At 41.5% G+C, this 12,074-nt stretch overlaps 1 protein-coding gene across 2 annotated transcripts; it reads right to left on the bottom strand.

Moving 5' to 3' along the window:
* Positions 1 to 5,545: 5,545 nt before the first annotated feature.
* LOC309506425 (cilia- and flagella- associated protein 210-like) lies at positions 5,546 to 11,770 on the bottom strand. 2 transcript variants are annotated; one of them, XM_082180368.1, is made up of 3 exons: positions 11,550 to 11,770; positions 6,195 to 6,350; positions 5,546 to 6,118 (listed from the first exon to the last, which is right to left on the bottom strand). In XM_082180368.1, exons 1-3 carry the CDS (start codon positions 11,574 to 11,576, stop codon positions 5,900 to 5,902), a joined length of 402 nt encoding a protein of 133 aa, XP_082036494.1. In that variant the 5' UTR covers positions 11,577 to 11,770; the 3' UTR covers positions 5,546 to 5,899. The 2 variants fall into 2 exon arrangements, with proteins under 2 accessions (XP_082036494.1, XP_082036495.1); XM_082180369.1 differs by lacking the exon at positions 11,550 to 11,770 and adding an exon at positions 9,361 to 10,091.
* Between the last annotated feature and the right edge of the window lie 304 nt (positions 11,771 to 12,074).

Genomic DNA, 12,074 nt, shown 5'->3' with positions numbered 1-12,074 from the left:
TTAATTCATCTTTGTCATTAGGATACGTTCCAAAAAACCTTTAAGCTGGTTATGATTAAACCGCTTGTTAAAAAAACGCAACTTGATCCTACAGAATTAGTCAATTACAGGCCGATCTCGAATCTACCTTTTCTGTCAAAGATACTAGAACAGGCGGTATCCTCACAACTATGTTAGTCCATGAGCCAGGGCCCCAAATTTGGTCCATCGGTATCATCTGGGGGGACAAAGTCTCATAGTGATTTTTGGCAAGGTATACACCCCTAGTACTAGAAAAATCACGATAGCAGTGCAGGGGTGGTAGCGAAATCACTTTTTTCAGCTAAAATAAATTCCGTTTTTGAAATCTGGTGTATATCTGGTTTAGGCTCATGCCAGGGATATTGTCAATATTCTATAATATGGTGCTTGGTATCGTTGGAAAGGGGACCTTTTAGGCTTTCATTTAAGCCCAGTACTGAATCTGTCTGACAAACACAGAGGTCACATGACTTCTTTAAACCAGAAATAACACCATTTTTTCACAATTTCCGCCTAAACTGTATGCTTTCTTTTATCCCTGTGGCATGAAAGAACACCAGGGACACAAAACTCAACAACTTCAATACTCAAGGCACTCTGATGACTCAGAAAATGTATAATATACCCATACTATTTATTTGTGAGAGCCTTAAATTAGACTTGTGCAGCCAGCACAAGTCTTCAAAATAGAATAGAGCCAATAGAATGGACAAATAGAATACCCTATTAGTCCAGGGCCAAATGGCCTATTTATTCATGTACAGTTGTAATAAAAAGTAATTGTTTCAATAGTGTTGTCAACATAACACTTGTAAGTGGTTTAACAAAATGTTTCTATCATGTATTTTGATATTCACCCACTTTCAGTTAGGATGTCAGAAAGTGGCTCATGCACAGTTCATATGGATTTTTGGCCTCCAATAGTCCATATTGGACCCAAGAAACATATTTCTGGCCAAAGAGTCCTCGATCTTAGGCTTTCTATACATACTCATATACTCCTTCTGATGCTTCATAAGCCATATAGTCTGAACATTAACGCACAGACCACGGACGGCGCGCTGCGTGGAACTGTTGGTTCAGTTGACTGGTTATAACAACACTACCAACTATGCCATCTTCAATCAACTTCCATTGAGTTCCAGGGGTATTAAATGTAAGTACAAAATACTTTTTCTCTTGTGAATTGGTGGGGAATAGTAGCAGTAGCTAATGTAAGCTTGGTGTTTTTAGCAGGCTAGCTATCTTGCAGGTTAAACAGTGTAACAGTAACTGCTACAGTGCAGTCAGGGCTCTCAAGTGTCACGTGACAGTCATTCATATCGGTCTTTTGTCACGCCCGCTCGCCACACATTGTATTTCTCACGCGGAAAAACTATTTATAATATATTTAATATGCCGCAGCGCCCAAAATGTCTCTGGCCGCGCCAGTCTCATTATGGAACCGGCAGGAATCAATCGCTGTAAAAATAGAGAGATGAGCAGAGCAACTGAACCAACAATCTTTTCACAAAACTGACAAAACCTTGTCAAACTGTCAAAATCCATCAACATTCCGTGCATGAGCATATTTGGGTCCAATATGGACTTCTGTATGGCTGATGTAACATCAGAAAGAGTCAACGAGTATTTATGGAAAGGTCAAGTTTCAAGTACTCCTTGGTCAGAAAAAAATTCAGTATGTCAAATATGGACTTTTGTCAGGATGATATAACATCCGAATATATCAATCTGAATGTATAGTGTAATTCTTTTAGGGCTCTTTGGCCAGAAATATGTTCAGTAGGTCAAAAGGGGACCTCTGAATAGCTGATTTATCATCAGAAAGAGTCGATAACTTTATATCGTTTTAAAACTTTTGAGGACCCTTTGACCAGAAATAAGTTCAAAACGTCAGATATGGACATCTATATGGTTTATGTAGCATTAGAAGGAGTCTATGAGTATGTATAGAAAGCCCAAGATCGAGGACTCTTTGGCTAGAAATATGTATCTTGGGTCAAGAAAAAAATTCAGTGTGCACCACCACATTGCACACCAGAGCTAACTCCTTCCCATGTTCATTAAAGAGATAACATGTTGCATTGCATTGCACAAACGATCTAACGTTGTGCACTGAGGTTATGCACTTCTTGCATTTACATAATCATTTACTTATTCTGATGTTTTATCAGCCAGACAGCAGTCCATATTTGACCAAAATGTGCAATGCAATGCAACATGTTATCTCTTTAAAGGGATAGTTCACTTTGAAATGTAATTTTGGTATGTTTTAGCTTACCTCAAGGGCGTCCAAGATGTAGATGTCTTTTTTTCCGCAGTAGTTTCATTTTTAGGTCAAACCGTTCTTGTCTGTCAGTCATATAATGCAGGTCGATGGTCACTTGTCTCAAAGAGCATGCACAGAGTCCAAATTAAAACAAAACGACGGGGAATTGTTTAATTTGGACTCTGTGCATGCTCTTTGAGACAGTGACCATAGACCTGCATTATATGACTGACAGACAAGAATGGTTTGACCTAAAAATATCAAAATTGAAACTACTGCGGAAAAAAAGACACCTACATCTTGGATGCCCTTGAGGTAAGCTAAAACATACCAAAATTACATTTCAAAGTGAACTATCCCTTTAAAGAGATAACATGTTGCATTGCATTGCACATTTTGGTCAAATATGGACTGCTGTCTGGCTGATAAAACATCAGAATAAGTAAATGATTATGTAAATGCAAGAAGTGCATAACCTCAGTGCACAACGTTAGATCGTTTGTGCAATGCAATGCAACATGTTATCTCTTTAATGAACATGGGAAGGAGTTAGCTCTGGTGTGCAATGTGGTGGTGCACACTGAATTTTTTTCTTGACCCAAGATACATATTTCTAGCCAAAGAGTCCTCGATCTTGGGCTTTCTATACATACTCATAGACTCCTTCTGATGCTTCATAAACCATATAGATGTCCATATCTGACGTTTTGAACTTATTTCTGGTCAAAGGGTCCTCAAAAGTTTTAAAACGATATAAAGTTATCGACTCTTTCTGATGATAAATCAGCTATTCAGAGGTCCCCTTTTGACCTACTGAACATATTTCTGGCCAAAGAGCCCTAAAAGAATTACACTATACATTCAGATTGATATATTCGGATGTTATATCATCCTGACAAAAGTCCATATTTGACATACTGAATTTTTTTCTGACCAAGGAGTACTTGAAACTTGACCTTTCCATAAATACTCGTTGACTCTTTCTGATGTTACATCAGCCATACAGAAGTCCATATTGGACCCAAATATGCTCATGCACGGAATGTTGATGGATTTTGACAGTTTGACAAGGTTTTGTCAGTTTTGTGAAAAGATTGTTGGTTCAGTTGCTCTGCTCATCTCTCTATTTTTACAGCGATTGATTCCTGCCGGTTCCATAATGAGACTGGCGCGGCCAGAGACATTTTGGGCGCTGCGGCATATTAAATATATTATAAATAGTTTTTCCGCGTGAGAAATACAATGTGTGGCGAGCGGGCGTGACAAAAGACCGATATGAATGACTGTCACGTGACACTTGAGAGCCCTGACTGCACTGTAGCAGTTACTGTTACACTGTTTAACCTGCAAGATAGCTAGCCTGCTAAAAACACCAAGCTTACATTAGCTACTGCTACTATTCCCCACCAATTCACAAGAGAAAAAGTATTTTGTACTTACATTTAATACCCCTGGAACTCAATGGAAGTTGATTGAAGATGGCATAGTTGGTAGTGTTGTTATAACCAGTCAACTGAACCAACAGTTCCACGCAGCGCGCCGTCCGTGGTCTGTGCGTTAATGTTCAGACTATATGGCTTATGAAGCATCAGAAGGAGTATATGAGTATGTATAGAAAGCCTAAGATCGAGGACTCTTTGGCCAGAAATATGTTTCTTGGGTCCAATATGGACTATTGGAGCCCAAAAATCCATATGAACTGTGCATGAGCCACTTTCTGACATCCTAACTGAAAGTGGGTGAATATCAAAATACATGATAGAAACATTTTGTTAAACCACTTACAAGTGTTATGTTGACAACACTATTGAAACAATTACTTTTTATTACAACTGTACATGAATAAATAGGCCATTTGGCCCTGGACTAATAGGGTATTCTATTTGTCCATTCTATTGGCTCTATTCTATTTTGAAGACTTGTGCTGGCTGCACAAGTCTAATTTAAGGCTCTCACAAATAAATAGTATGGGTATATTATACATTTTCTGAGTCATCAGAGTGCCTTGAGTATTGAAGTTGTTGAGTTTTGTGTCCCTGGTGTTCTTTCATGCCACAGGGATAAAAGAAAGCATACAGTTTAGGCGGAAATTGTGAAAAAATTTTGTTATTTCTGGTTTAAAGAAGTCATGTGACCTCTGTGTTTGTCAGACAGATTCAGTACTGGGCTTAAATGAAAGCCTAAAAGGTCCCCTTTCCAACGATACCAAGCACCATATTATAGAATATTGACAATATCCCTGGCATGAGCCTAAACCAGATATACACCAGATTTCAAAAACGGAATTTATTTTAGCTGAAAAAAGTGATTTCGCTACCACCCCTGCACTGCTATCGTGATTTTTCTAGTACTAGGGGTGTATACCTTGCCAAAAATCACTATGAGACTTTGTCCCCCCAGATGATACCGATGGACCAAATTTGGGGCCCTGGCTCATGGACTAACATAGTTGTGAGGATACCGCCTGTTCTAGTATCTTTGACAGAAAAGGTAGATTCGAGATCGGCCTGTAATTGACTAATTCTGTAGGATCAAGTTGCGTTTTTTTAACAAGCGGTTTAATCATAACCAGCTTAAAGGTTTTTGGAACGTATCCTAATGACAAAGATGAATTAATGATATTAAGAAGCATCTCTTTCAGTAGCTTAGTCGGTATAGGGTCTAACATACATGTTGTCGATTTAGATGATTTAATGAATTTAACGAATTCTTCCTCTTCTATAGCAATGAATGAATCAAATTTTTCCTTAGGGAGACTACAATGCACTGCCTGATGCGATACGATGTTATAATTTTCTCCCTGATATGATCAATCTTATAAGTGAAGAAGTTCATAAAGTCATTACTGCTGTGCTGCTTGGAAACTTCTGGGCTTGAAGCTTTATTTTTCATTAGTTTAGCCACTGTTTCAAATAAATACCTAGGGTTTTGTTTATTTTCTTGTAATAGGGTTGAAAAATAAGCAGATCTAGCAGCTTTTAAGGCCTCTCTGTATGCAATCAGGCTCTATTTCCATGAAACGCGAAAATATGTCTAGTTTTGTTTTCTTCCATTTGCGCTCTATTTTTCCGGCTGCTCTCTTAAAGGACAAGTTCGGTATTTTACACTTAAAGCCCTGTTTACAGATTATTTCTGATGAAATAGAACGGTTAAGATTAAAATTTGGACACATGCTGCTGTCCCGAGAATTGTAGGTTTCTTTCGCTTCCCCCCCTCCCCCTCCCCCTCCCCCTCACCCTCCAGAATGGTTGCATATGTGCATTGGAACAATCCTTCCTAAAGCGCATTAAACTTTCGTTTACAAAGACATGAAACTCACCGAGTGGTCAGGGGTGTTCACTGATATGCTCACACAAAAATCGCTGCAAAAGATGCTTTCCAACAGGTTTTATCATAGTTTTTGTCCATCTCCATTGACTTGTATTGGATGTGCTGTGAGGTACGGTATTACTCCGCCGCCAGAAACTGGGCTGGAGTGTCTATTATTCAAGCTCTCAACGGAACAATGTACGGGTGTGAGGCGTTTGGAAAAATAGGTCCACAGTTTTACAACGAATGGTAAAACACCTGTTGGAAAGAATCTTTTGCAGCGATTTTTGTGTGAGCATATCAGTGAACACCCCTGACCACTCGGTGAGTTTCACGTCTCCAGCTCTCGGAGACGGCCAGGTGTTCTCGTCTCCTCCGCTGGAAGTTCTGCTGATCCCGCTGGACCGCCTGCTCTTCTCTGCGAGACCTTTCAGCCAAGAACTCTCTGTCTGCGGCTCTGCTGGCGTTCAGCTTCATGCGCTTCAGCTCGACCTGAGACTCCGCCAGCATCAGAGCGCTCTATAAAACAAGAGGATCGTTTACTAACACTTCACCACAGAAGAAGATTTGTGATCTAATACCGTAAGACACACACATGGAAGCCTTTCACTCTGTCGGTCTGGAAGAACTGCTGGGTTTGTGCTCTCTCGATGGCCTCCTCTCGTGTCTGGGCCCGGTATTCCGCTTCTTCCAGGTCCAGCTGTTTCCTCTTCTCCTCGGCCATCGCCTCTAGCTTTTTACGCCATTGTCCCTGTAAGGATGAAATCAGATTTGTTTGTTGTACTTTGTTACTGTACACATCAAGTCTCATATTAACCCTCAGAGACACAGGTATTGTTTTTTTTGTTTAGTTTTTTTTTAAATGAAGAAAAACTAAAATATCACATCAAGATGACATTCAAATTATAATTTAACATTATACCAAATCGTAACTTAATATTATAATAGAGGCACAGACACAAAAAGAAAATTAGACAGCGAAAAGTATAAACAAGGCTATATAAATAAATAAATAAATAAAAGTATCTGCACATGCTCAAAAGAATAAATAATGGTAACATTTGTTTGTATTGTGTATGTTCTTTTTAGGGTTAGTTTGTGTTTTAGTTCTGTTCCCGTTCTCCCGTGTGCCAGTATAGTCTGAGTGTAATGATCCTGTGTCTCCTGCATGTTCCCATTGGTGATTAAAGCACTCTTAGTTTATCTCTGACTCGAGCGTGTGGAACTACATGTGACAGTCGTATAGTAAGTTCACCATTAGTTAAGTACGACGGTTAACAGGAACTAACAATGAAAAATAATTCTAAAACATTTATTGATCTTAGTTAAAGTTCATTTTATTAATACATTTTTTAAATCAACAGTTGTTAGTCTGTTAATATTTAATAGACCTGAGCTAACATGAACTAACAATAAACAGCTGTATTTGAATGATTAACATTAACAAGCATTTAAGATACTGTAACTGTTCATTTTTCTCAAGAAAAAACAAACCTCAGCTAATGCTGTGAACACACAGAGAGCCCTGTCAGCTGGTGGTATTATTTAAGGTTAAAAATAACTCAAATTAAATATAATGCGTTTTTTTTTATAATAACAACTTTATTTAATGATACAAGTAAAAATATAATAAATATGTAATATAGTACACATATTTAGCAAAATACTCTAGCCACTCTTTTTTCTAGCCAACTAACGTGCTATAGCCTATATTATGGTCATTAAATGGCTTTCCTGAGGTAAATGTGACATAATTGTTCTCCAGCTGTTACTGACCTCTTCACGCGGATGAAAAACACTGATTGATCGATATTATGTATGAGGGATATACATTTTGGTAAGTTGTACTGTATCTTTCAACAGTGTTCGTGTTTTTTTTACTATTAGCTAGTAGAGATGATCGGGTCACGTGCGCTAGGGATCTGTCACGTCACATTTACAAAACGGTATTTATTGTTTGACTTGCGTATTCAAATTGACAGAATCTGAGAGCTGAGATTTTTTTATATATCATAAGTAACTACTCTGTCTAGTCTGTCGGTATCAGTGTCCTCTTTGCTTCGCGATTTCTCTGTGCGTGATAAAATGGATGTGTGTGAGAGCGTGTGGAAAGTGTCAGTCGCGCGAGTCTCACGGTGAATGCGTGAGTTGGCAGCTATGGTGAATAAGAGAGCTACACATGCAGTAACGTTATCAAGGCTGAGACCACAATCGAGCTGTTCAATTACATAGGTTTTACTGACACCAATAACAATTTTATGACAGCTAATCTTTTGTCCAAATTACAATCTTTGTAGATGTGGTTGTACTAGTTATTTGCTGGCTAATAACAAGAAGCTGTGAGTGAGTAGCAGCTAATGTTACAGTTTAGCAGCTACCCAGCAATTTTACATCAGTGGGAAAGGCAGAATTGCTCTTTCTTTTATTTACTTTCAAGCCTAGAAAATGGCCCAACCCTGAAGAAGTTAAAATAAACATGTAATAATTCAAATTATTTTATTATAATAGTAATATTCATATTATAAAAGTGTGTGTGTGTATATATATATATATATATATATATATATATGTGTATTTTATATATATATATATATATATATATATATATATATATGTGTATTATATATATATATATAAACCAAAATTTCAACGTCTATTGGTCATTGAATTGAATTCAGAAAGTTAGTGATGTTTCTCAAACATCAGACTTCACTACATAAACATATATATATATATATATGTTTTTAAATGGTGTTTAAAACTATTTTTTTTTACTGCATATTAGAGGAGCCAACAGCAGTAGAGAAGGAAAAATGAAGACTAACACCAGAAACATCAGGGGCCGGTTTCACACAGATAGACTTTGACTATGGCTTAGATATAGTAGATAGTCAGACTTCAGATAGACATCTAAATCAGACCGTTGCACAAAGCACTTAAGACTCTGACTATCTTAAGTAGGACTACACTGCAATGCATTCTGGGTAAAATAACACACTTTTTGGATCGAGTAAGCATATTCAACCGCTCAGTGCAGTTTACCCCAGCGGAACATATGTGTTTGTTGGAGGAGTATAACAGTTACAAGGACATTTTACTTGGGAAATTTAGCAGAGAATGTAGTAACAAGAAGAAATGTTTAAATTATGAGCCATTTTCCCTTTTCTTTTGGCTGTTTGTAATGTAACTGATTATTACTGCTGGTTGCCAAGGTAACATAGAGTCTTAGACCTAAGTTAGCCTGGGGGTAAGGTGCCTGGGGGTAAGTTAGCCTGGGGGTAAGGTGTCTGGGGGTAAGTTAGCCTGGGGGTAAGGTGTCTGGGGGTAAGTTAGCCTGGGGGTAAGGTGTCTGGGGGTAAGTTAGCCTGGGGATAAGGTGCCTGGGGGTAAGGTGTCTGGGGGTAAGTTAGCCTGGGGGTAAGGTGTCTGGGGGTAAGTTAGCCTGGGGATAAGGTGCCTGGGGGTAAGGTGTCTGGGGGTAAGGTGCCTGGGGATAAGGTGCCTGGGGGTAAGGTGTCTGGGGGTACGGTGCCTGGGGGTAAGGTGTCTGGGGGTAAGTTAGCCTGGGGGTAAGGTGTCTAATTTTTTTGGTCTAAATTAAGTCAGTCTTTATTTTTGTGAAACAGTCTAACTTGCATTAGACTAGTCTATGAGCACATTTTAGACTTGTCTAACACTATAGACCGGTCTAAAATAGTTTTGTGAAACCGGCCCCAGGCTGAAATGGCCATGAATCAGGGTGGTAATAACTGGAGACTCACCATCTGTCGGCTCGGACTCAAGCGCATCTGTGCCGGCTTGCGGCTCTACGCTGGATGTGTCTGGATGAACCTGTGATTCCTGCTCAGCCACAAGAGGACACACTTTGGCTCGGGATCACGCTTAGGGAGTCTGTCATCATTGGTGTGCGAGCTTTGCATCCACGCTCCGCCCTGCAGCGCGGGTATAAATACGGAAGTGGATGCACGCACCACTTGTCTTTCTCTTCGGAGCCGATCGGTCTTCATGACGGTGTCTCTGAAGAGTGTTGATTCATTGAACGAGTGAGTGTGTCGGTGCTTCTTCTGGAAGTCTCTCCCGGAGCTGGTGGTTCTACAGCGTGAGTGCAGCGGTGGTCCCAAGCCTTCTGACCTCTCAACTGCTGTCAACAGCACTCCTGTTTGTGTTTGAGGATCTCTTATTCCGGTATGGAGATGGATTCGGTCCAACACATCTCCTGAGAAGAGCATGCTTTGGTCGGTGCCGTTAAGAAGTGAGAAAGGGTCCCACTGAAACCTTTCAGAGGCTCCTGGGGCGTATGGCAGACGCAGCTGCAATAGAACGGCTTCCTCCACATGAAGACCGCTTCAGCACTGGCTTCACGGCCGAGTCCCAAGGTGGCCGTGGCCGAGCGGCACGCTCCGAGTGACAATCACCCTGGCCTGCCGCCAAACCCTCAGCCCGTGATCAGACCTTTTGTTCCTCCGGGCCAGCCGCCCCTAGAACAAGTGTCCACCAACACCAGCTGGCCCCTCAGCTGGTGTTGGTGGACACTTGTTCTAGGGGCGGCTAGAACAAGTGTCCACCAACACCAGCTGGCCCCTAGGGGCGGCTGGCCCGGAGGAACAAAAGGTCTGATCACGGGCTGAGGGTTTGGCGGCAGGCCAGGGTGATTGTCACTCGGAGCGTGCCGCTCGGCCACGGCCACCTTGGGACTCGGCCGTGAAGCCAGTGCTGAAGCGGTCTTCATGTGGAGGAAGCCGTTCTATTGCAGCTGCGTCTGCCATACGCCCCAGGAGCCTCTGAAAGGTTTCAGTGGGACCCTTTCTCACTTCTTAATGGCACCGACCAAAGCATGCTCTTCTCAGGAGATGTGTAGGACCGAATCCATCTCCATACCGGAATAAGAGATCCTCAAACACAAACAGGAGTGCTGTTGACAGCAGTTGAGAGGTCAGAAGGCTTGCGACCACCGCTGCACTCACGCTGTAGAACCACCAGCTCCGGGAGAGACTTCCAGAAGAAGCACCGACACACTCACTCGTTCAATGAATCAACACTCTTCAGAGACACCGTCATGAAGACCGATCGGCTCCGAAGAGAAAGACAAGTGGTGCGTGCATCCACTTCCGTATTTATACCCGCGCTGCAGGGCGGAGCGTGGATGCAAAGCTCGCACACCAATGATGACAGACTCCCTAAGCGTGATCCCGATCAGTCGACTACGTCTCCATTCCCTCCTTCAGGGAACGAGGATTACATACGTAACCAAGACGTTTTGAGGGTTTGGATGGACTGTGTGACAGCCTTCAATCCTCTCCTGAAGATGTTCTTCCCTTTTGCCTGTTTTTCTGTAAACAACAAATATTGATTAGAAACATGTGTTTTATTAGCACAGATTACAGCTCAATGATTCACTAGTTCATGTTCCAAGAACACTAGAGAAATGGGCTAGCTGCATATGGCCGCCATGTTGGATTTCTGATCGAGCGAGTTTGTGCAGACGCCAGTGCAGAGAGCCGGAGAAACCAGAGAATGATCTTTAATAGTTGTTTAAAGAAAATGATACATCACTTAAAATAATACTAAGATCTATATTACTATTCCATGAGTAAATGACATTTAAATGTACGCACATAAAAGAAGATGTGTTTTTATCTCAAAATATCTTAAAGAACAGTTGAGTATTGCAATAAGGGAGATATAATCATCACTCATCTTTAAATTAGGGCTGGACCCGAATATTCGAATATTCGATTATTCGTTCGGTGGGTTGGTATTCGATGTGAAAATTTGACATTCGAATATTGGGATCCTGGGATCCCCCGCGAAACGGTTCTACTTGCATTAGACTAGTCTATGAGCACATTTTAGACTTGTCTAACACTATAGACCGGTCTAAAATAGTTTTGTGAAACCGGCCCCAGGCTGAAATGGCCATGAATCAGGGTGGTAATAACTGGAGACTCACCATCTGTCGGCTCGGACTCGAGCGCATCTGTGCCGGCTGGCGGCTCTACGCTGGATGTGTCTGGATGAACCTGTGATTCCTGCTCAGCCACAAGAGGACACACTTTGGCTCGGGATCACGCTTAGGGAGTCTGTCATCATTGGTGTGCGAGCTTTGCATCCACGCTCCGCCCTGCAGCGCGGGTATAAATACGGAAGTGGATGCACGCACCACTTGTCTTTCTCTTCTGAGCCGATCGGTCTTCATGACGGTGTCTCTGAAGAGTGTTGATTCATTGAACGAGTGAGTGTGTCGGTGCTTCTTCTGGAAGTCTCTCCCGGAGCTGGTGGTTCTACAGCGTGAGTGCAGCGGTGGTCCCAAGCCTTCTGACCTCTCAACTGCTGTCAACAGCACTCCTGTTTGTGTTTGAGGATCTCTTATTCCGGTATGGAGATGGATTCGGTCCAACACATCTCCTGAGAAGAGCATGCTTTGGTCGGTGCCGTTAAGAAGTGAGAAAGGGTCCCACTGAAACCTTTCAGAGGC

Source organism: Leuciscus leuciscus (assembly GCF_965113295.1).
Source record: "Leuciscus leuciscus genome assembly, chromosome: 9".
Taxonomy (NCBI): Eukaryota; Metazoa; Chordata; class Actinopteri; order Cypriniformes; family Leuciscidae; genus Leuciscus; species Leuciscus leuciscus.
This window is presented reverse-complemented; position numbering and strand designations above follow the sequence as displayed.